Source organism: Molossus molossus, unplaced genomic scaffold (assembly GCF_014108415.1).
Source record: "Molossus molossus isolate mMolMol1 unplaced genomic scaffold, mMolMol1.p scaffold_m16_p_3, whole genome shotgun sequence".
Taxonomy (NCBI): domain Eukaryota; kingdom Metazoa; phylum Chordata; class Mammalia; order Chiroptera; family Molossidae; genus Molossus; species Molossus molossus.
In genome coordinates this window covers 118,551,566-118,575,555 of record NW_023425366.1, presented here as the reverse complement: position 1 = coordinate 118,575,555, position 23,990 = coordinate 118,551,566, and the positions used below count along the sequence as shown (strand labels likewise).

General features: G+C 44.9%; 2 protein-coding genes across 3 annotated transcripts in view; one reads left to right on the top strand and one right to left on the bottom strand.

Annotated features, from left to right (window-relative positions):
* Positions 1 to 21,269, top strand: part of ZNF174 (zinc finger protein 174) — a 54,372-nt gene extending 33,103 nt beyond the window's left edge. Inside the window, exons 10-14 of the mRNA XM_036279745.1 lie at positions 10,135 to 10,221; positions 10,288 to 10,378; positions 14,031 to 14,522; positions 15,514 to 15,736; positions 20,226 to 21,269. Coding sequence (XP_036135638.1) covers positions 10,135 to 10,221; positions 10,288 to 10,378; positions 14,031 to 14,522; positions 15,514 to 15,736; positions 20,226 to 20,827 — 1,495 coding nt within the window. The 3' untranslated portion in view covers positions 20,828 to 21,269. The remainder of the gene's footprint in view (positions 1 to 10,134; positions 10,222 to 10,287; positions 10,379 to 14,030; positions 14,523 to 15,513; positions 15,737 to 20,225) is intronic.
* On the bottom strand, positions 152 to 12,037 carry LOC118642492 (zinc finger and SCAN domain-containing protein 32-like). Of its 2 annotated transcripts, none has more exons than XM_036280291.1 (4): positions 12,005 to 12,037; positions 10,124 to 10,708; positions 7,205 to 7,368; positions 152 to 235 (listed from the first exon to the last, which is right to left on the bottom strand). In XM_036280291.1, exons 2-4 carry the CDS (start codon positions 10,484 to 10,486, stop codon positions 229 to 231), a joined length of 534 nt encoding a protein of 177 aa, XP_036136184.1. In that variant the 5' UTR covers positions 10,487 to 10,708; positions 12,005 to 12,037; the 3' UTR covers positions 152 to 228. The 2 variants fall into 2 exon arrangements, with proteins under 2 accessions (XP_036136184.1, XP_036136185.1); XM_036280292.1 differs by lacking the exon at positions 12,005 to 12,037 and adding an exon at positions 11,775 to 11,839.
* Positions 21,270 to 23,990: the final 2,721 nt, after the last annotated feature.

The window sequence follows — 23,990 nt, the reverse complement described above, 5'->3', positions numbered from 1 at the left end:
GTCCAAAGTCTCTGGTGACTCATTCTATCCTGGGATGAGGGTATCTCTTCACTCTCCCCTGGACAATGTCTACGTTGCTTTCTTGACATCGGCTCACCTTCCCAGCCTGTTTTTAGCTCAAAGGGCCAAAAATCTTTTCCACTAGACTTTCCCTGTAAAGCTCTGTTCATTTCTACTTCTTCTGAATCATCCCATTTCAGATTCTCTTTTTTAACCCCATTCTTCATCTCAGAACCTGAAAGAAAAAATTACATTGGACTCTTGAGAAGGAAAACAATGGAATGAGGAAAGAGTTACAATTAAACTACCATAAGAAGAAATTCCTAATTGGAAATCCTCATGTGACTCAGAGCTCTGCTAATGAAAAGCCTAAATTTTATTTTCCAATTGTAATACTTTTTGACTCCAAATATATGGTCACTGGTTGATAAACCATATACCCCCCTTACTTTTCTCCTATTGTATCTTTTTGTATGTTCTGACATGATGACAGAACTGAAGTAAAGTGTTAAGCTCAGTGTCAAATGTCAGTGTGTCTATAGGTGTACAGTTTTCCATCACTTCACGCTTCGACTTTCGCAGCTTCACTCTATTGTGTTTTTTTCAAATATATTCATTAAAAAGTTGATCGAGGCAGTGAAAATGCTACCACATGCGCTCAGTTGTCTGACTCAATTATACACCCCTGTATTACAATTAAAATTAAAATTATTGTACGTATGCACTGTAGGCCTATGTATTCGAGAACCCCAGGAATCCTTCAACGCCAGGTGCAACCACTAGAGACTGGAATGAATTAACCATGATAAACGAGGGATGACTGTATTCTCAATTCTTGAATGACCTAGCTTCTGGGAGCAGAATCATAAAAAAACACCCTGGCCCAGCCAGTGTGGCTCAGTGGTTGATCATCAACCCAGGCACCAAGAGGTTGCCGGTTTGATTCCTGGTCAGGGCACATGCCCAGGTTGTGGGCCCGATCCCCAGTGGGGGGCATGCGGGAGGTGGCCAATCAATGTTCTCTGTCATCAATGTTTCTATCCCTTTCTCCCTCTCCCTTCCTCTCTTTCTAAAATCAATAAAGGAAAAAAATTTAAAAAAAAAAAAAAAAAAAACCACCCTGGCCCTGGCCGGTTTGGCTCAGCGGTTAGAGCGTCAGCCTGCGGTCTGGAGAGACCCGGGTTCGGTTCCTGCTAAGGGCATGTACCTCGGTTGTGGTTTGTCCCCGGCCCTGGTTGGGTCGTGTGGGTGGCAACCACTCGATGTGTCCCTTTCACGTTGATGTTTCTCTCTCTCTCCCTCCCACTGTAGCTGAACAAAATATCAAAAAATGTCCTTGGGTGAGGATAAAAAAAAAAAAAACCAACCTGAGTTTGGGCAGCTGAAACAAGAACAATGCAAGTTTCTGAGTATCTGGCAATATTCAGGTTATGAAAGGAGGGAACAGGAGAGAATCTGGGCTGGAGTCCTAACTGGCAAATCTAAGGAAGGAAGGTAAGTGAAACTTCATGAGAAAAAAATGACTCGGACTCTGGGAAAGAGACCAGCAAATGCAAAATCAGGGCTCTAAAATGCAAGGGAAATAATCCTTAAATTTCATGAAAATCAAAACTCTCTGGCCTGTATACGGTCATTCATCAAGAAGATGACAAGACCAGGAGCAGAAACAAACCTTTCTAAGTGTACTCTCCCAATGTTTAATCATCAGAGCCAAGAGTCTTATGAATTGCATTTGGGAACAGGACTGGCAGGTCAAATACCCTAATTTCCTGGCCAGGAACCTTGAAGCCATGTTCCTCCCTCACTACATCATCTACAGTGGTATCTTCTCCAGCCTCTGTGGACTCCCTGTACTGCTGACTTGGCTCTCTATACTCCATGTTACTTCCCTCTTGACCAGAAAAAGCACCACTTGCCACTGGAGGTGCAAAGGAGCTTGAAAGAGCATCCATTTCCTCACAAAAAATACAAGGATCAGCCCAGCCGGTGTGGCTCAGTGGTTGAGCATTGACCCATGCACCAAGAGGTTACTGGTTCGATTCTGGGTCAGGGCACATGCCCAGGTTGTGAGCCAAATCCCCAGCGGGGGGCATGCAGGAGGGAGCCAATCAATGTTCTCTCTCACAGATGTTTCTATCTCTCTCTCCCTAAAATCAATAAAGAAAAAAAATTGTTTTAAAAGGATCAGGCACACGACCTCTCCTCATTTTGCAGTAACCTGACTATAGGCTTTTGAACTTGGTGTGACACTGCTCTGAGGTCCCCAGAAAACTCTGCTCCTGGAGTTCTTTCCCCACAGCCTGTAGATCGGGGTGTTCTGCTGATGGGTCTGAATTGCTGAGAGAGGCTAGGAATGTCTTGGTCTCATAGCCTCAGTGCATACCTGCACCATAGGACAAAGAACATAGGGATCAGATCAGAAAGACTGGATACCTCAGTGCAGGATTTTAGCAGCCCAATATACAAGTTTCTCAATATATGACAGAACTGGCTACCACCATTCCTGGAAGGTATCTCACTGTGGACCTTTTTCCTAAAACAAAAACTTTCAATGTACTAGACAAGACATCCTCTCCAACTGAGAATGATCGTAGTGTATTTACTAAAACTACCCTTTTTATTTCTCTCTTTTTTTTTTATCCTCACCTGAGGACATTTTTCCATTTTTTGCACAGATAGAGTGGGAGGGAGAGAGGACAAGAGAGAGAGAGAAACATCGACGTGAAAGAGACACATCGAGTGGCTGCCACCCGCACGACCAACCAGGGCCGGGGACAAACTGCAACCGAGGTACATGCCCTTAGCGGGAACCGAACCCGGGTCTCTCTGGACCGCAGGCCGATGCTCTAACCGCTGAGCCAAACCGGCCAGGGCATTTTTTTTTTTTTTTTTATCCTCACCCAAGGACATTTTCCCATTTTTTTGTTCAGGTAGAGTGGGAGGGAGAAAGAGGAACAGAGAGAGAGAGAGAAACATCAACGTGAAACGAACACATCGAGTGGCTGCCACCCGCACGACCGACCAGGGCCGGGGACAAACTGCAACCGAGGTACACGCCCTTAGCGGGAACCGAACCCGGGTCTCTCAGGACCGGAGGCCGACGCTCTAACCGCTGAGCCAAACCGGCCAGGGCTTATTTCTCTTTAATTATCCTGAGTCCCAGTTATTTTCCCTGAGAGATGACTCAATAAGGGTAGTGATTGCCCGTTTCCACACTGCCAGGAATCCCTTAGAGGGTGGGACCATCTAAGAGGATATGGTGAACAGGCAAGACTCGGAGGGAAGCAAAGATTCAGAGGAGAGAAGAGCAGACCATAGGAGACATCTGCCTACTTCCACTTCTGATGCCTGAGTACCACCTGATCTGCCCATCTCCATCTGTAGCATCTCCTGTCATCCTTGTAGAAGCAAGAAATATCAGTTATTATCCCAAGATCAGAATAAGCAGTTAATGTCTGAACAGAGCAGTTCAGGCTGTCTGGTGAAACTAGATCACTCAGCACACACGCCTACACCCAGGTGAGGCCCAGCGTGCCATTTAAGTGGTGTCCATTTGGGCCAGCTGATGAAGGTTCATTTGGCTAGAACTGGCCCAGCAAGTGTATTCTGATTATATCTGGTTGTAATGCTCTGAAGGGCACACAGCCTCTCTCATCACCCCTTCTAGTCCACTCTGCTCTGAGCCACCATCATCTCATGCCTGGATTATGCCATAGTGGTCTCCTTGGTCTTTTTCCTTCTCTTGACTTCCTGCAGTCTGTTCTCAAAACAGCAGTCAACGTGGCCCCTCTCCTTTTTATTAAATTCAACTAACGTGTATTGAGTGCCTACTGTGCTAGGTTCTGAGAAATGCAAATATGAATATGACATGGATCTTGCCTTCAAGGAGGCCACAATCTTTAAAAAAGTGTAACATATAAGAATCATAGCCCTGGCCGGTTTGGCTCAGCGTTTGGAGCGTCGGCCTGTGGTCCAGAGAGACCCAGGTTCGGTTCCTGCTAAGGGCGTGGACCTCGGTTGCAGTTTGTCCCTGGTCCTGGTTGGTCGTGCGGGCAGCAACCACTCAATGTATCCCTTTCATGTAGATGTTTCTCTCTCTCTGTCTCTCTCTCTCTCCCTCCCACTCTATCTGAACAAAAAATCGAAAAATGTCCTTGGCTGAGGATTAAAAAAAAAAAATCATAAACAAGTCTTTAAGTAGAGTTAAATGCCAAATAAGTTGAAATATTCAAAGTTACTTTAAAACTATCACTCCCCTGCAACCTACCCCCTTATACCTGAGAAAGTCAAAGTTCTTACAAAGTCTTTTATGTAGGGACTGAAGGTGCTGTCTTAGTGATTCCCAAATGAATTTTGAAAAACCATTTTTTTAAATCCTCACCCGAGGACCTCTTTGCATTTATCTTCAGATAGAGCAGGAGGGAGGGAGGGAGAAAAGGAGAGAGAGAAACATCGATGTGAAAGACACACATTGACTTGTTGCCACCAACACGACCCCAGGGACAAACCGCAACCGAAGTATGTGCCCTTAGCAGGAACCGAACCCGGGACTCTCTAGACCACTGGCCGACACTCTGTAACCGCTGAGCCAAACTGGCCAGGGCTGAAAAACTATTGTTTTAAAAGTACATAAAATGCCCAGCCAGTGTGGCTAAATGGTTGAGCACTGACCCATGCACCAAGAGGTCACTGGTTTGATTCCCCATCAGGGCACATGCTCAGGTTGTGGGCCGAATCCCCAGTGAGGGGCATGTAGGAGGCAGCCAATAGATGTTCTCTCTCATCAATGTTCCTATCTCTCTAAAGTCAATAAAGAAAAAAGTACAATAAAAATTCAGCTGGATAGTACAGCAATGTCAAACTGCTATAAAAAAAAATTGTAAACACTTGCCCGGGCTGATTTGGCTCAGCAGTCAGAGCATCAGCTCATGGACCAAGGAGTCAAGGGTTCAATTCTGGTCAAGGGCATGTACCTCAGTTGCGGTTTGGTCCCCGGCCCTGGTTGGGGTCGTGTGGGAGACGACCAATCTATGTGTCTCTTTCACATCGGTGTTTCTCTCTCTCTACCCCTCCTTTCCACTCTATCTGAAAATAAATGGAAAAATATCCTCAGGTGAGGATTTTAAAAAAATAAAATAAAAATTCTGAACACTTACTCTCAATTTCAGTTCACATCACTTCCAAAAGCACTGCCCTATGTGATCTGGCTCATGGATCTTATTTATTACTGTCATCCTCTCAGTCTGCAGTAGATCAGTGGCCTCCTTGCCCAGACTCACTTCCAGCCTCAGAATCTTTGCATTGGCTATTCTTCCTGTGTGTTACAGTCTTCCCAGAGAACCACATGGCTCATTCTTTCTTCTCCTAGGCTTTGTTCAAATGTCATTTTGTCAATGAGCACTACCCTCACAATCTACCCTATGCCCTCTACGCTCGATCATTCTTACTCTGCTCCATTACCCTGCAGCTGCAATGGAACCTGATTCCTAGACTAATGACAGCCTCTTGAATTCACACAGTGGCTCCTACTAGGACATCACCCACCTTCCACAGAGAATGCAGTACTCATTCCTCAGGCCAATGTCACCATCATACTTTATATTCTATCAACAAAATCTAGTTCTCACACCTACTCAATTAGTAATAACATTACTTTGGTGACAGTAATATATCTGGCTTTGGGCTCCATTTTCACAACTGAAAACAAAATCCCCTGGATTACCCAGGCAACAGAAGGGTTTAGGTACTGCTTTCCCCTATATATAACCAGCATATGACCAATAAATGGCTGTACACTGAGTATCCACTATAGCTTTTATCCCAATGTACCCCCAACAGCGAGGAAACAAGAACCATCTTCTATTTCTAGCTGGAGGTCAAGGCTCATTGTTGGGAAGCAGTTTGCTTATAAGCAATCAGTACCAGGACACGTGTAGAAAGGTCCTCACCCAGGTGTCTCTGGGGCAGGCTGTCATGCCAGGACTCCCAATGTTCAGGACTGACTGCTTGCTGTCCAATTTTTAGCTATCTGAGTTTTCCAATGTGTCCTCATACCCCACCTCTTTCTGCTTCTGAGGGTTTGGCTTGGCCCTTTGGTCTCAATAGCCCTGTCTGCCAAGCTCCTAGAAGAACTAGAGGAGCACTGTGAGGCCAGTAGAGGTTTCATCTCTTACTGAGAGGCACATGGCTCTGGGTTGTGGCCCTGTTTCCCTTGATATTGCTCCAGAGTCTGGTGGAAATGTTCACAGAAAATCTCAGTGACTTCCCATATAGCTGACTGCTGTACTAGTACACTAGGAGTTTCTTGTAAAACCAAGGCTCACTGAGAACAGACAGGAATAATACTGGTTTCATCAGCGGCCAAGGGTGCACCTGCTACTTTCCCATCCGCAAAGTCTGGCTGCTTTGCATCACCCTTTATTTTATTGTTCCCCTTTGCTAGAGTCTCATGGGCTAAGACTCAAGTCTCAACTGTGGAACGCTTAGAACTTTTCTTCCCTCTGCAGCAGTAAATATCTGGGGTCCCTGTGTGTTTTCTGTGATTTAGCCCAGAGATGACATTCAGACCACAAATGGGAAACCCTGCATGTGAAAAAGCAGGGAGGAAATACCAAGGCCAAAGCCAGCTGCAGAGTAACTATCTGAATCTGCTGGTCAGGGACACTTCTCTGAAGACGAGCAGACCAGATGAGGCAGAACTGATTTGAGGAAGGGAAATGATCAGTCCTGAGACTGACAAAGGGTTCTTGGTGCCTTTTGAAGGGCCTGGGCATAGAAATGGACTGTTACAGTTGGGCTGGTTTATTAATTTCCTCTGCAACTCAGGACATCACAGCTCTGGTGTGAGACACACGTTCTCTCATCTCTTACCTGTTGTCTCCTGTTCTGTGTTTCTCTTACTGTCTCTCTGAGCTGGGAATTTACTTAATGTCTTTAAGTACAGAAGGAACTGCTATGCAGAAGGTCACGGTAAACATGTTCATCTTAATACAACTGGTTCCAAAATAATAGAATTAAATTGTAATAAAAGAGAATCTGGCTAACAAGCAAAGGAATTCCATCAACTAATTTGAAATTTTGTTTTTTAGGTATATTTCAAAGGCATTTAATCTGGAACCCAGGGGTAAACTCCAGCTCAGACCTGCATTTCCCACAGATGATTGCTCCTGCCCCACCTCAGGTGAGGGCGAAGGCTTCTGCTTACCTTCTGAATGTTCCCGTGGTGTTTGGTGTGAGCTCTGTGACCCCTTCAAAGTCTGTTCCTCTAGAAGAACCCCGTTTCAGATGTGATTTCAGTAATTCTCTGCCTGCTCCCAAAGGGGCTGTCTCCTGGAGGAGCACTTTCAAGTCCTTCTCGGGATCCAGGACCTGAGAACAGACCCCCCTCAGCAGTCACTGCACATTCCTGCCTATGCTGGACTTTACAATCCCCAGAATATATTTTTGTCTTTCTTTCAAAGCTTTATTTTTTTGTTTTTACTTGTCTCAGTTTGTTTAGAAAAAACATGTGCCCCCATCGGAAATACCTAGTATAAAGCCTGACACATCAGAAGTGCTAAAAGTGGTATACTTTAGAAAACTCCTGTGATCTCAGCACTACTGCCATTTCCTCTCCCACCAAATCCATACATGACGAAATGCAATCGGTTCCACCTTCAAAAGATCCCTTACATCGGTCCTCATTCTATCTCTGTACTCTCCAGCCTATTTAAGGACACTATCTTATCTGGATTGGATTGGACTGCTGTCATTGCAGCTTAATTGTCTGCCCTGCATTATCTCAGCTGCTGGATCCTCTAATCCATTCTCCTCTACACAGAATCCAGTAGATCTTTAAAAATATAAGATCAGCCTGGTCAGTGTGGCTCAGTGGACTGAGCGTCGTCTCATGGACTGAGAGGTCCGGATTGGATTTCCAGTCAGGGCACATCCCTGGGTTGCAGGCTCGATCCTCAGTAGGGGGTGTGCAGGAGGCAGCCAATTGATGTTTCTCTCACACTGATGTTTCTATCCCTCTCTCCTTCTCTTTCTAAAAAATCAATAAAAACATTAAAAATAAATAAATAAATATATAAAATCATATCCATCTCTGTTAACACTCTACGGTGGCTTCCCACTGCATACAGAATAAAATCCAAATTCCTCTTCACAGCCTGAAAGGCCCTGCATGACATGGCCCCCGCCTTCCTCTCTCACTTTCTCTCATACAACTCTTCTTAATCCTAAACCTCTAGTCACAAACCCTATATTCTATTTCAAAAATGCAAAGTCCTCTCCCACCTAAGGCTCTTGGGAGTGTGCGTGCCCTGGGGCTCCTGTGCTCTCTCAGCTCTTTGCACAACTTTTTTCTTTCATAGTCAACTTCATTCTTTAAATCCCAAGCTTATACTTTGTCCTTAAAGTGCTTGAGGAGAGGTACTGAGAGGCAGCTAGGTCCTGAAAAATAGTATCATCCTCTGTTAGTACTTCTCACCTCCACTTCTTGCTCTCCTCCACTTCACTACCATGATAGGTTTCAAACAGCTGTTTTAACCCTTACATTCCTGTACTGTTTTCATTCCTATTAAGAGTTTGGTTTTAAAATGGTGGGGGAGTCCTGGCCGGTTTGGCTCAGTGGTTGGAGCATCAGCCCACGGACCAGAGTCACGGGTTCAATTCCCATTAGGGGCACATACCTCGGTTTCTCTCTCTCTCTCTCTCTCTCTCTCTCTCTCTCTCTCTCTCCCTCTCTCCCACCCACTCTATCTGAAAATAAATGGAAAAATATCCTCGGGTGAGGATTTTAAAAAATAAAATGGTGTGGGACTGGCACCAGGATGATTATTAGCAAATAGGGTTTCCCACTCCATGTAGTTCATCTCTCCAAACTCTAACTTCATAAATGTGCTATTGCTTGCCCTTCTCCACTCCATTCTAATTATCATTAACAGTCCCAATCCCATGGATTTTAAATACCTTCTTCAATTTCTTTTTTTTGTTTGTTTTTCTTATCCTCACCCAAGGACATTTTTCCAGTTTTGGTTCTGATAGAGTGGAAGGGGGGGAGAGAGAGAGAGAGAGAGAGAGAGAGAGAGAGAGAGAGAGAGAGAAGCATTGACGTGAAAGGGACACATCGAGTGGTTGCCTCCTGCACAACCCAACTAGGGCCTGGGACGAACTGCAACCGAGGTACATGCCCTTAGCGGGAACCGAACCCGGGTCTCTCTGGACCACAGGCCAATGCTCTAACCGCTGAGCCAAACTGGCCAGGGCTACCTTCTTCAATTTCTTACCTAATGCATCACCACCACGCTGCTTTCCCCTCTCCAAATATGTCAAAATTGCAAAATTTCATTTACATCCCACCTTCTCACTGGGAAACAAACACCTCCTGTTCCAGCCATGCAGACTCAGCTAGCTGCTTCCTGCTCAGACCACAGACCCACTTAGGTTACAGCATTCCTCTGACCCACACTCCTCAGTTACTCTATGCCTCTCCCAGACTTCTAATCTAGATTTCAGCTGCCTTTTTACACCAAATCTCCCACAACGAAAGCCCTCATTTTACTTTTCCTTCTCCTGCTCCTTTACACCTCCCTTCTCCCATAATATACGAGATGCTTACACTAATCGGATCTCAGACCCAGGCCCTACCTCCACATGAGGATATTTTGTGAAACTGGTCACTGTTCCTGACTGACCAGTTAATCCAGGCAGCAAGGACCAACTCTAACACAACTTTGTTTAGTGTACCACCCATGGCACTGTGCCCGCAAGGGACCTTCTAGCAAGAGACATTATTTTTGAATTCACAATGTTTCTAATTTTCCTGACCTCCTTAATAAAGGATAGTTGTCCTTTCCCTGATCTTGTTTTGGAGAACTGTTCTAAGTATTTTTACCACTTTAATTAGGGGCTCTAAACATTCACTGAATATATGAATGTCTAAGTTATTTCAGCAAACGAGAAATTCTTCCCATGGCCTAACGGCACAGGACCAACTCAAGCTAGCTAGTACTTTGGTGGGTGGCAGAGGGATAGTGTGCATTTCTCAATTAAGCACCTTTGCAGTAACTAGATTCCTGTGCTTCTCACCCCAACTTCTCATAATCAAAACCACAAGGTTCTGACTTCCTTTTCTCACCTGTTGCCCAGGTACTCTCTGTACATCCTCAACCAGAGCCACAGCTTCCTCACCATTTTCTGGACACTGCTTCTTCACCCAGGTCTGGATCTCCTCTGGTAAGATGGTGAGAAACTGCTCCAAAACCAGCAGCTCCAGGATTTGCTCTTTTGAGTGTGTCTTAGGTCTCAGCCACTGACAACAGAGTTCCCAGAGTGTGCTAAAAGCTTCATGGGGACCAGCTACCTCCTGGTAGCAGAACTGCCTGAAGCGCTGGTAGGAAGCTTCATAGTCAAGGCTGTTGTGAAGGGCTGATTTCTGTCCCTGTGTAGAGTCCTTGCTTGGGGATGGGTATGCCTGGGGACTCTTTGTTGCAGACATCATTGGCTTTAAGAGCTGGTTCAGTGGTGGCCACTTCCACCCTGGGGTTCAGATTCCATCTCTTTTCATACCACTGGGAAGCGGTTCTCCTGGATACCAACCAAAGGAATCAGAGACGTGAGAGTGCCATAGATGTGCAGAATCACAACTGAAAAGGGCGACCCTGGCCAGATAGCTCAGTTGGTTAGTGTCGTCCCAATATTCCAAGGTTTTGGATTCAATCCCCTGTCAGAGAACATACAAGAATCAACCAATAAATGTATAAATAAGTGGAACAAATCAATGTTTCTTTCTCTCTCTCTGTTTCTCTCCCTCTCCTTCTCTACAAATCAATAAAAGGAAAGGGCTCAACTTTGAAGGAAGAATGGAAAAACACAGCATAAAACTGTCTCATATTCCTTCCCTCTCTTTCTCTCTCTCTTTTTTTATAGCTAAGGGGAGGAGTGGAGGCATTAGTGACAAGGTAGGCCAGACCTCTAGTCAGCAACCTTGGTACTTGAGTTCTGAGCCAAGACTCAAATGTAAGCAAAAGTTTATATAGAAAGTTACAGAAGTAGAAGTTAGCCCTAGGAGAAATGGGCTCAGGAAACAGTTCCAGAGGCATAAAAATGGCCCTTGGAGCTTAGGAGAAAGGGAGAGGCAAGGAAAACACCTGGGGGAAGGGGGTGGGGAAAGGCATGGGGAGAGAGGCTTAAGAGAGAGGATAGGGAGGGAGGGAGGAAGAGAGAGGAGAGAGAGGAGAGGGAGGGAGGGAGAGGAAGAGAGAGAGGGAGGGGGGGAGGGGAGAGAGAAAGACCCTCTGCTTCTTGTGATTTATTTCTATCCTTCTCCTTTACTCCCTCCACAATCTAAGCCAAGGACCCAAAGGACTAGAAATATGAAAAAAGTTTTCTCCCAGCTAGATTTCTCTATGCTAATAAATTCCTTAAACTACTCACAGTGTAGTCCAGCCATTCCTTCTTATGTTCCCTACGTGTGGGTCTTGTCCCTGCCCTTCCCCACCCTCAAGAAGCCTGGGCCCACCTTTCCAACTGTCACTTTCTCTTAAGGAGAGAATAGTATGTGAGTGCCTGTGGATTAACCTCTTTATCACTGTGACAACCTCCTCCCTACCACCACCACCACACACACACACACCATGTGGATGATAAATGAGTGTTTTGGTTTGTCCCCTCCCCCAGCATTCCTTCCTCACTTCTGATAACAGCAGCATCTTCCTTTCTGAAAGCACCCCTGTTTATTTCAATGGCTCTGGTGGGGCTATTCATCATTACAGTATCCTTTTCCTTACCTGAGTAGTGGGCATCTGAAAAGGCTGGCCTGTCAAAATTCTTCTCTGAGATTTGACATATAGGTTGGGTGGGAGAAGTTCAATTTCTTGGTAACTGCTAACTTGGAAGGATGTAAGGTTAGAACTATCTGCAATTAAGTCCCACTCAATATTCCACTTCTCCACCAAAGGGGTGAGCCTGTTTACAGGAGTAAAACAATTACTTATAAAAAAAAAAAATGGATTCATACCTGGCCAGTTTGGCTCAGCAGTTAGAGCACCGGCTCTCCAATGAAGGGTTGCGGGTTCGATTCCCGGTCAAAGATACATAACTGGGTTGTGAGTTCCATTCCTGGCCCTGATCAGGGTCATGCAGGAGGCAACCAATAGATGTCTTCTCGATGTCTGTCTGTCTCTCCCCCTCTTCCTCCTTCACACTCTCTCTAAAATCAATAGAAAAATATCCTCAGGTGAGGATTAACAACAACAAAAGATTCAGGTTGCCTTTCTTCCAAAGTACTTGAACTTTCTTCATATATAGTCTCTTGACATTTCAAATGTGACAGTAGGGGCTAGAGATAGAGAATTCAAAAGCATTGCTGTAAAAAGTTCTTTTTTTAAAAAAAAAGAGCATCACATAGCATTGCTCCTCAGCAGCAAGCCCAGGACTAAAACTTGTACCCCCACCCGCTGCCTTACACATTTTCGTACATCTGTACTTTATCTGAAAGAATAATTTAATAAATGCTATCCTAGTTTCATGCAGAAGGCAGAGCCGGCACTCCTCTTAACCCCTGACATCCTATTCATACTTAATTTTTAAATTCTGGTCCCTCAAAAACGTGTTTCTCTCAAGCGATGATCCACTCAGCGGAAAGCAGGATGATAATGAGGTCCAGATTGATTCACTTTCACTCGTCAAGGGCGCACTGAGTACTCCTAGTGCACACGATGCTAAAAAGGTTCGGTACTGTGGCCGAAGTGGCTGGGGAAAACATCCGCAGGCTCTCGCTCCAGCGAGATGGGGATGAGACCATTAGGGTCACAGGTCGGAAGGAGTCCAGGCCCGGGCTCAGAGATCGGAACCCGACCTGGTCTGCTCGGGTGGACCAAGGGCTCCGGGACACAAGAAGGTGACCGCGGAGCACGTGAGAGGCGCCCGGGACTGGCCCGACCACCCTGAAAAGACTCCGGCGGCAAAAGACACCCAGGACGGCGTGGTTCCCAGCTGCAAGCCCTTAGGCTGGAGTAAGCAGAGCACTCACCAGACAGACGCACGCACTCACGACTCTGGAAAGTCATTCAGCGGTTGGGCCGGAAGTCAGCCCACTAGCCCTGGCGCTAGTCGGACCTCTGCGAATGCTCGCGGGCCGAGCCAACGGACTACAACTCCCGGAGTTCACTAGGACGGCTGAGCGCCGTTCCTCGTTAGCATCGACAGATACAGCAGCCAATAGACAGAAGAGACTGTCCTCGAAAAGCCAATCACTCTCGGGAGAAGGCGGGATCTTCTATTGCGTAGTTCCTCCGCAGCCAGTGGGAGTGTCCGCGACGGGAGGCTTCTGCCCCGCCCCCAGCCCTGGCTCCTGGGTTCTGGTTTCCTGGTCCCCAGAGAGGTGAGTCCGCTGCAGGTGGGCGCGGGGTGCGGGCCTATCGGCGATGCTGCCTTCCTAGGAGCCAGCTCGGGTTTGCACCCGGCCTTGAACTGGCGGCGCGTCCCGGAGTGCAGGAGCTTCACCAAACCTGGGGACAGCTAGGGCGCGGGGCCCGAGCCGGGTTCTCTCAGAGGCCGGAGCGGCTGGGCCTTCGGAGCCTCTGGAATGAGCCACCACCGTGTCTCCGACTACCCTGCTCTCGAGCAGGAGGCTTTCGCTAACTCCTAACTCCCGGCTGCGCCGTGGCCTGCCTAGGATCACCCTGTAGCTCCCGGCGACATGCCGGAGGTCTGCCTAACCAGAATGCGGGACAGTTAATACAGGCTGTCTGACAACTTGAACTTTTCCTAATGATTCCTGTCTGCCCCTTAGGTCATATGGCGCATTTCTTCTGAGACTTTGTGCGCTTGTCGCTAAAATAAAAGCAGTATTTTCCCCAATTTCCTTTTAGGATGTTATGACTTTTCTCCTTCACAAGACAGTTATAGAAACTGGTGGAAAGACAGATTCTTTCCACTCCCGGGAACTGTGTTGTCTTCTAGAGTTTGGAGTCAAGGCCAGCGAATGAGAAGGCCTTGTCTGTATCCTGTTCTCAACATCTTCAGAAGAACTTCGTTTCTAGCATTTAGAAAGACTTCCCCAGGGCCATGATCCCTCAGGCTTGAGCTGTTTACAAGGAGAGAGAAGCTGTCTCCTGAGCCCCAAAATGGCAGCTAAGATGGAGATAACTTTGAGCTCTCAGTCCCACATTCAGGCTTCCACCAAGCAAGAGAGACACATCATAACAAAGCTAGAAGAGAAGCGGGGGGCGGCTCTGCAAAAAGACTGTCCCGATCCTGAGGTCTCCCGCCAGAGTTTTAGACGGCTTTGTTATCAAGAGGTGTCTGGACCCCAAGAGGCACTCTCTCGGCTCCGACAGCTCTGCCGGCAGTGGCTGCAGCCAGAGGTGCACACCAAAGAGCAGATTTTGGAGCTGCTAGTGCTGGAGCAGTTTCTGAACATCCTGCCCCCAGAGATCCAGGCTCGGGTCAGGCATCGATGTCCAATGAGCAGCAAGGAGATGGTGACTCTGGTGGAAGATTTTCACAGAGCAGCCAAGAGACCAAAGCAGTGGGTAAGGAGGGTCTTCTCTAATGGCCCCCAGGATTTCTTTTTCATCTGGATAGTATTTGGTCTCTGGATCCCTCCCTAGAGCCCAGAAATGGACCATGGCTTCAAACATGTCTTCTAGCCTCTGTTTTTGGGAATACCCTCCTACCCACAGATGTACCAGATTTTCAGAAAACTCAGCCACTGGCACTTCAGTGAGGAAGTAGAGGATCAAGTACAGTTATTGAGTCTTTGCTGACAGATCTCCTCTCCATTCCTCTTGAAGTTTTCCTACAATCAGGATTCCTAGCATACAGTATAATCATGTTGGGTAGCAGTTTGATTTGGAGGGAACTTCATTGGACCTTGTTCCCATGAAGTGTTTTGCGTATTGCCTTTGAATCAGGAAGTCAGTTCAACTGGCTAGTATTCCTTCCAAGACCTGCCCCCCCCCCCCAAAGTCAGACCCAAGTCCTTCCTAAGCAGGAAGCAAACAACCACATGCTTTGGGGGAAGCAGTTAGGGAATAGGGGTGGGGCAGACCTCCTAAAGCCCTGCTACAACTGTGATCTCCTTACCAGGAGAGCCTTGGGCAGAAAAATTTATCAAATAAGATGGTTTTTAGTGGCCCTCACTACACAGCTTCCCAGTTCTACAGAGCCTGTTTTCAGGAGTAGGGAGGCAGGTGGGCATAGGGTGGGAATTTGCTGAGCCAGTGTCATGACTAACCCTGAGGTCTGTGCCTGGTCTCTGATGACTTTGATTCCAGGCCTTGAGCAAACCCAAGCTTTACGAGTATCCACTCAAGAAGTATTGGCTGATTTGAAGCAGCCTCATTCTCATCATTCTCCATGTCCTTCCCTGTGCTTCCTTTGAGAGTTTCAGCAGTCTCTTTCAAAGTTGACCTCCAGGCTGTAGGAATTTCCAGGGTAAAGGGATCATTACAGAACAGTGAGAGGTCAAGCTGCCTCAGTCAGTCTGCTGGCTGTGCTCTAATGCATGGGGCTTGTTCCTAGGTGGCTGTTTGTATGCAGGGGCAGAAAGTGCTGTTGGAGAAAACTGGATCTCAGCTTGGAGAACAGGAACTGCCAGACTTTCAACTGCAAACTCCTAGGAGATATCCCAGGGAGAGCTGTCTGGAGGAGCCTTCCCAGGCAGGATTTCCAGACCAGCTTAGCCCCCATCATTGGGAAAAATCCCCACTCCTTCTGGAACCAGCCATCAGATTGGCTGGGACAGGTAAATACTCTGCCGCCTCTCTCCCTCTCATCAGTCTTTTATCTCCATCAAAGCATTCATAGTTCTGAAAAGCCTTAGACTGTTTTTTTTTAATGTTGTATGTAATAGATCTTTATTCCCGAACATATTTCACTAATTAGAATGGTAGTGATACTACACATAAGAAGTATGTTTTATTTTCTGTTAATGATCATTTGACAATGCAGTACACAACGGGACTATTCTAGTGCCTACTTTTCTGTCCCTTTCAGAGCTTCCTATGGTGAAGACAAATCCAAATATGACCACTGATGAACTTCCATACAAGCTGTAGCTGAGTTTCATCACTCAAAATTGTCCCATGTTTAGAAGGGGTTAAAGAATGTTCTTTTCATTAGAGGAAAAAGCACACTCCATATTATTTTTTGCCCCTTTCTCCTCCTGTGACATTTTCTGTGCTTTAAACTTTTGTGTCCACTTCCGTCCCTATCTCTGGTACAATGTCAGTATAACTGTCAGCCCTGTGAAGACAGGATATAGTCAGCAGGTTAGAGAAGAGAGTTACAAGAAGGCTAAAGCCTTGATCTCTTCAGATTTGCTGTAGTCAGTGAAACACTTTGGTTTGATTATTCTTAGAACTCAAGAATAGAGAAGAACTGGGGCATCCAGTAGAAAATCACTGTGACCCTGGCTGAGATCCTGCCCCATAATCTGTGGCCCTCATGGTCCTGAATAAAGTGGACAGACACACTCCCTTCTCCTGCCTCAGCAGAGGCAAATGGATGTATGTGCAGTCTCTATTCTTTCATTTGATTCCCGAGTGTAGATTCTCATGCTTCTCATCCCTAAGACTCAACATTGTTTTCCTTCAGAGCTGTACTGTCCAATACAGTTGCCACTAGCCACATGCAACTATTTAAATTGTATTTATTAAGATATACTTCACATATTATAAAATTCACTCTTTTAAAGTGTGAATTTTAGTAAAATTACAATGGTTTTTAGTATGATTAGATAGTTGTGCAACCATCACTACTAATATCTGTATATTTTCATAACCTCAAAAAAGAAACCCATACCTATTAGTAATCACTAGTCCCTGGCAACCACTGTCTACTTTTTGTCTCAAGATTTGCCTATTCTGGACATTTCATTGTCTAAAATCATGCAATATATGCTCTTTTGTGACTGGCTTCTTTCACTTAATGTAATGTTTTCAGGGTTCATCCGTGTTGGAGTATGTGTCAGTACTTTATTCCTTTACAAGGCTAAATGATATGATATTAATGGACATTTTGTTTATCAGTTGATGGATATTTGAGTTGTTTCCATTTGGGCTATCATGAATAATGAATGCTACTGTGAATATTTATTTAAAAGTGAACATGTTTTTATTTCTCTTTGGTATGGAGTGGAATTGCTGGGTGATATGGTAACTATATTTAAGTTTTTGAGGAAATGTCAGACTGTTTTCCAAAGCAGCTGTGCAATTTTACATTCCCACCAACACTCTATGAGGATTCTACTTTCCTTTCATCCTTGCTAACACTTGCTTTGTCAGTCTTTTTCTTTTTTTTTCTCTATTGATTTTAGAGAGAGAGGAAGGAAGGGGGAGAGAGAGAGAGAAACATCGATGAAAGAGAACATGGATTGGCAGCCTCCTGCATTCCCCCCACTGCACATTTGGCCCACAACCTGCGCATGTGCCGTGACCAGGAATCAAACTGACGACCTTTTGGTGCATGGGTCGATGCTCAACCATTGAGCTACACTGGCTAGGCTCTCAGTCTTTTTTATTACAGCTAGAAGTGGTATATCATGGAGGGTTTGAGTTATTTGCCTTATAACTAATGATGTTGCATCTTTTCATGAATTTATTGGCCAATTGTATATATTCTTTGGAGAAATGTCTGTCCAGATCCTTTGCTTATTTTTAAGTTGGGTTAGTCTTTTTTTTTTTTTTTTTTAATCCTTGGTCCTCATCCGAGGACATTTTTGCATTTATCTTCAGATAGAGTGGGAGGGAGAGAGGGAGGAAGAGAGAGAGAAACATCGATGTGAGAGAGGCACATTGAGTGGTTGCCACCCATACGATCCCAACCGGGCTGGGAGCAAACTGCAACCGAGGTTCATGCCCTTAGCGGGAACCGAACCCGGGACTCTCTGGTCTGAGGGCCAACATTCTAACCACTGAGCCAAACCGGCCAGGGAAGTTGGGTTAGTCTTTTTATTGTTGAAAGAATTCTTTACACGTTCTGGATACTTGACCTTTATGTAGAGTTTGCAAGTATTTTTTTCTATTCTGTGGTTTGTCTTTTTACTTTCTTTTTTGTTAATCCTTGCCCTAGGATATTTTTTCCATTGATTTTTAGAGAGAGTGAAGGGGGTGGAGGAAGAAACATCAGTGTGAGAGAGACACGTTGATTGATTGCCTACTGCATACTCCCCAACAGGGCCTGGGGATTGAACCCACAACTCCAGTATGTGCCCATGACTGGGAATCAAATCTGCACCCCTTTGATCCTTGGGCTGACACTCTAATCACTGACCCACACTGGCCAGTGCTGTTGTTTTTTTACTTTCTTGATAGTATTCTTTGAAACCAAAATGTTTTTAATTTTAGTAAGTCCAATTTTTCTGTTTTTTTTCTTTATCTGCTTGTGTTTTTAGTCACATACCTAAATTACCATTGCCTAATTTAAAGTCACAAAGATTTACACCTATGTTTTGTATAAAGAAAGATTGGTTTAATTCTAACATTTAGATCTTTGATCCATTTTTTTTAATTTTTATTTTTAATCCTCACCCGAGGATTTACTTATTTATTTATTCTTGGAAATATGTTTTGGTTTTTTTTTTTTTTTATCCTCACCCGAGGACATTTTTCCATTTTTTACTCAGATAGAGTAGGAAGGAGAGAGAGGAAGAGAGAGAAACATTGATGTGAAAGGGACACATCGAGTGGCCGCCACCCACACGACCCAACCAGGGCCGGGGACAAACTGCAGCCAAGGTACATGCCCTTAGCGGGAACCGAACCCGGGTCTCTGTGGATCGCAGGCTGACGCTCTAACCACTGAGCCAAACCGGCCAGGGCGGAAATATGTTTTTATTGATTTTTTTAGAGAGAGAGGACGGGAGAGATAGAAACATTGATGTGAGAGAGAAATATTGATCAGCTGCCTCGTGCACGCCCTCTACTGGGGATTGAGCCCGCAACCCAGGCATGTGCCCTGACGAGTAATCGAACCAGGACCTCTCAGTCCATGGGACAATGCTCAATCCACTGAGCCATACTGGCTGGGCTTTCCATTGATTTTTAGATAGAGTAGAAGGAAGGGAGGGAAAGAGAATTAATCGATGTGAGAGAGACACATCAATTGATTGCCTCCTGCCACACTCCCCAACCCTGGGCCAGGAATAGAACCTGCAATCCAGGTATGTGCCCTTACCCAGAATTGAACCCTTGACCCTTCAGTCCATGTGCAAGTGCTCTAACCACTAAGCAACACCGACCAGGGCAGTCTTTGTTCCATTTTGAGTTAATTTTTTTGTTTTATATGAGATAGGGGTCCAACTTCATTCTCTTCCATCTGGAAATTCAGTTGTCCTAGCACATTTATTGAAAAGACTGTTCTTTCCCCCATTGAATTGTTTTGACAACCTTGTTAAAAAGCAATTGATCATAATTGTATGGCCTGCTTATTTAAATTAATTAAAAGCTTAAAGCCCACTTTCTCAGTTACACGAATCACATTTCAAGTACTGCCATATTGACTAGTGCACTCATGTGGGTAGTGACTGCCATATTGACTAGTGCACTCATGTACGCACGCACACACACACACAAACACAAACACGTTGCCCACCTGTCAGGAATTCCATGAGATAATACAGCTCTAGATCCTATAACTTGCCCACAGGCCATTCCAGCTCATTTCCATCCTGATTCTCAATCCTGTTGGTCAGAAGTTGGGTAGTTTCTATAATTAAGATGCATATCTAACCCATATTCCAGGTTCCAAACACAAATGCTGTCAGTTTTTATAAGGAAAGAACATTCCACATTCACTGGATTTACCAATTATTTGAAGAGCAGGTGGTCGTCATTCAGTGTTCATGAAGAGAAAGTGTATTTGCAGAGTTGAAATTCCAACTCTTTTTCTTCTTTTCATTCCTTAGTTGATGCTTAGGCCTTATGGATTTGCTTTTCCCTGTTTCTCCTTTCCTAAAGTTAGGAAGGAGTGAGGGGGTTGGAAACTTGATTCCTAATTTTAATATAAATCAGAATCACACCAGGAACCTGTTAACTGTGCAGATTTTCAGGTACCACTCCCCAGAGATTCTGACTCAGCAGCCTGATTGTTTGGCAAGTGCCCTGGATGAGTCTAATGCAAGTTGCCAATGAAAAACCATAGTTTAAGAAACCTTACAATATATTTCATAACTCTTTTGCTGAGGTTCTTTCTTTGAAGCCCCCCCAAATGAAACATATTCTTTCTAATTATAGAAGCCCCCAAAATGAAAAGTGAGAACAAGGAAAATCCGAAACAGGAGGGGGCCAAAGGAGCAAAGCCATGTACAGTGTCACCCAGCAGATCCAAAGGGAATGGTCTGCAGAGTCCTGAATCAAGAGGGGCAAATATGAGTGAATCCCGGCTGTCACGGAGGCAGGTCAGCTCCCCAAATGCTCAAAAGCCATTCACTCACTTCCAGAGACATTGCAGGGAACTGGAATATATCAGTAGCCCCCTAAAAAGCCATCCACTGAGAGAGCTGAAGAAAAGCAAAGGTAGTAAAAGAAACCTGAGCAGTCGTTTGCAACGTCTTAGTCACCAGCCAACCCACTCAGTGAAGAAACCTTACAAATGCGATGACTGTGGGAAAAGCTTCACATGGAATTCAGAGCTGAAAAGACACAAGCGAGTCCACACAGGGGAGAGACCCTACACATGTGGAGAATGTGGAAACTGCTTTGGGCGGCAATCAACTCTGAAACTGCACCAGCGGATCCATACAGGAGAGAAGCCTTACCAGTGCAACCAGTGTGGGAAAAGCTTTCGCCAGAGCTCAAACCTTCACCAGCATCACAGACTTCACCATGGGGACTGAAAGCAGAGCTTTGGTCTTTCTGTTCAGAAGGAAGGTATTTGTGTTTCTCCTTCCTTTTACTTGCATATAAATCACAAAGACTGTCTACATGACTTACAAAGAAAGCAAGAGGTCCCTGAAGAATGATGGCGCACATTTTGCTGGTGAGGGATCTCAGAAGAAGCTTTTGGGGAGATGACCATGCACAGTGACAGGGTAAAGAAATGGCAAGTCTGAGCATTGGTTGAAAGGGAACTGGAGTCTCTGCTGGAGAGCGAAATATAACTACTGAGAGAGCATCAGTATAATCCTGCAGGTGTCCCTGCCCCATGTTAAATCTTTCCTGCACTGCTTTATTTATCCTCAAAGGTGTATTCTATATATAGTTACACATTTGCTGTTATACAAGGCAATCTTTGTCATGCACACAGTTCTTTAATAAAGATGGGTGATCCACAAGAATTTTAAGGCAAAAGTTCATTGGAATATAAATTCTCTCGTCTCCTTTTGTTGTTGTTGTTAATCCTCACCCTAGGACATTTTTTCCATTGATTTTTAGAGAGAGTGCAAGGGAGGAAGGGAGGAGGAAAGAGAGGGAGAGAAAAAAACAATGTGAGAGAGACACATCGATTGGTTGCCTCCCGCACGCACCCCGACTGGGGCTGGGGATCGAGCCTGCAATCCAGGTACATGCCCTTGACCTGTAATCAGACCTGCTACCCCCTGGTTCTCAGGCCGATTCTCTAATCACCGAGCAACACCAGCCAGGGCCCCTAGTATTCTTTATATAATTCCTGGCTATTCATAACAAAGGACATATGAAAGAAGAATATGAACATGTTTGTGTGAGGAGAGGGTTTCCAGGTAATTAGACAGTGCTTTTACCAAAATAAACACACACACACACACACATTGAGGCATCTTTTTATATCAAAGCACCCTTGATTTTGGAAAAGAAAATTACAACTAGAAGCAAGAAGTGGGTGTAGACTGCTAAATGATCAGGGTAATGAAAATGTTCTAAAACTGGATTATTTCAGTGCATTTAAAAAAATTATTGAAATGGGTTAATTGTATAATATGTAATTTAAACCAAAATGAAGTTTCTAAAAATGACAAAATATATTTATATTAAAGTTCTGGAACTAAGCCTGAGAGATCATCTAATCCCATCCCTTTATTCTCTCAAGGTAAAAATTAAAATCCAATCATTATACAATTTTTAGTCACCCTAGGCAAGCCAGCTGATCTCTCAGTTTAGAGAAAACTTTCGGTAGACGAGTATACTACCTCAAGCAGAAATGGATAGATAGCATTCTTCCTAAAGCATCAGTATTCTAAAATCACTGCCAGTCAACTCAGGGCTGTGGCCTGTGCTGCTGTTACACCCAACCCCAAGAAAATCACATTCCTCCTTACAGGAGAGGGTCAAATGCACACAACTGCATCCCTGCCTTCCAGGTATTTAAACACATTGTTTCCTTTGCTCTCAGGACCTGCCACCCCCATTCCCTCTCTCATCTCATGAGAGTTGCCTGCTCTGCAAAGCCTTCTCTGACAAGTTCTAGGTATACTTAGACTTAATGGCATGTCACTCTCTGCCCCACTCTGCACATCAGTGGTGCTCAAACTGGGAGTACATTTTGCCTGCCAGAGGACATTTGGCAATGTCTGGAAACATTGTTGGTTATGACTTGGGGGGAGGAAGGCTAGCCCTTGGCCTCCAGTGGGTAGAGACCAGGAGTATGGCTAGACATCCTATAGTGCACAGGATGGCCCCCATGACAGAATTATCTCATCTCAAATGTCAATAGTGCTAGGCTTGGGGAACTGTACCGTACATAAAAAAAGGTCTTTAAGGACAAGAACCTTGTTTTACCACCATTTTAGCTGTTGGATTTAACCCATATGTAGCCTAGAGAAATAGGTGTCAGTAACTGAAGAACTGAGGGCCCCTGCTTTACCCTCAGGGCCCATTTCTGCCAGAGTCAAAGATCCTGGTGACAATCTGTTGAATGCAGTGGATGAAGCCTCTTGTCTTTGGGGCAGAGGTGGACTTAATGGAAGCCAGTAGTCTTCATCATAATTTTTGGTGGCTCTTTAGACTCTAATCCACAGTCCCCTTCCCAACAATGACATTAGATATTAGAAGAGTTTATCTTCATTATTAGGCCTGGACCATACCTCACTCTTTTCTGTTGCCTCTCACTGGTCAGGGTCTCTTGGTTCCTCCTGTTTCTACTTTGCCCTACCTTTTTCCACGCCAATTTCACTATTGTTTCTTAATAACTTTCCTAATCCTATTCATTATATCTGTGTTAATTTCCTATGGGTGCTGTAACAGACAACAACAAATTGAGTGGCTTAAAATAGCACAACATCTCTTACAGTTCCAGAGGTCAGAAGTTCAAAATCAGTTTCACTGAGCTGAAATCAAGGTGTAAGCAGGCCTGGTTCCTTCTGGGGGCTCTCAGGGGTGAATCTTGTTCCCTTGTGTTTTTCAGCTTCCAGTGGCTGTTTGTATTCCTTGGTTTGTGGCCCCTTCCTCCATCTTCAAAGTGTAGCCCTCCAGTCTCTGTCATCATATCACCTTCTCCTCTGATTCTGACTATCTAGCTTCCCTCTTATAAGGAATATTACGAATATTATAATATTGGGCTCACTTAGATAATCCAAGGTAATCTCCCCATCTCAAGATCATTAATTTAATCATATCTGCAAAATTCCTTTTGTATATAAGGTAATATTCATGGGTTGCAGGGATTAGGATGTGGACACTTTTGGGGGGCCGTGATTCAGCTGACCACACCCATCTATTGAATCAACTCAGTTAATCAAAGATCTCTTCTAAACATGAAGCAACAGATTTCCACTTTTCTTATTTATAAGATTTGGGACAGGAACTCTTCCTTAAATAAGAGCTTTATTTCTTTGGTATATTTTGAAACTGTTGTGTATGTGTTTTCTCTCTTCTGTTTACAAATTAATTGTTGAATCTTAATGTTTTTGGGTACCTGTTCAATTGTGGACCTTGAATAAAGGTGACAAAATCGCCACTCTGACTATCACTCATTTCCAAAAGGTGATGCTACCTCACCTCCCCCAACCTAGTCTTCCTTTGGCAGATAAGGTGGTGAGTGCTCATGATGGTCTGAAGGCCTGGAAGAAGGCTCCTGGGTGTCCA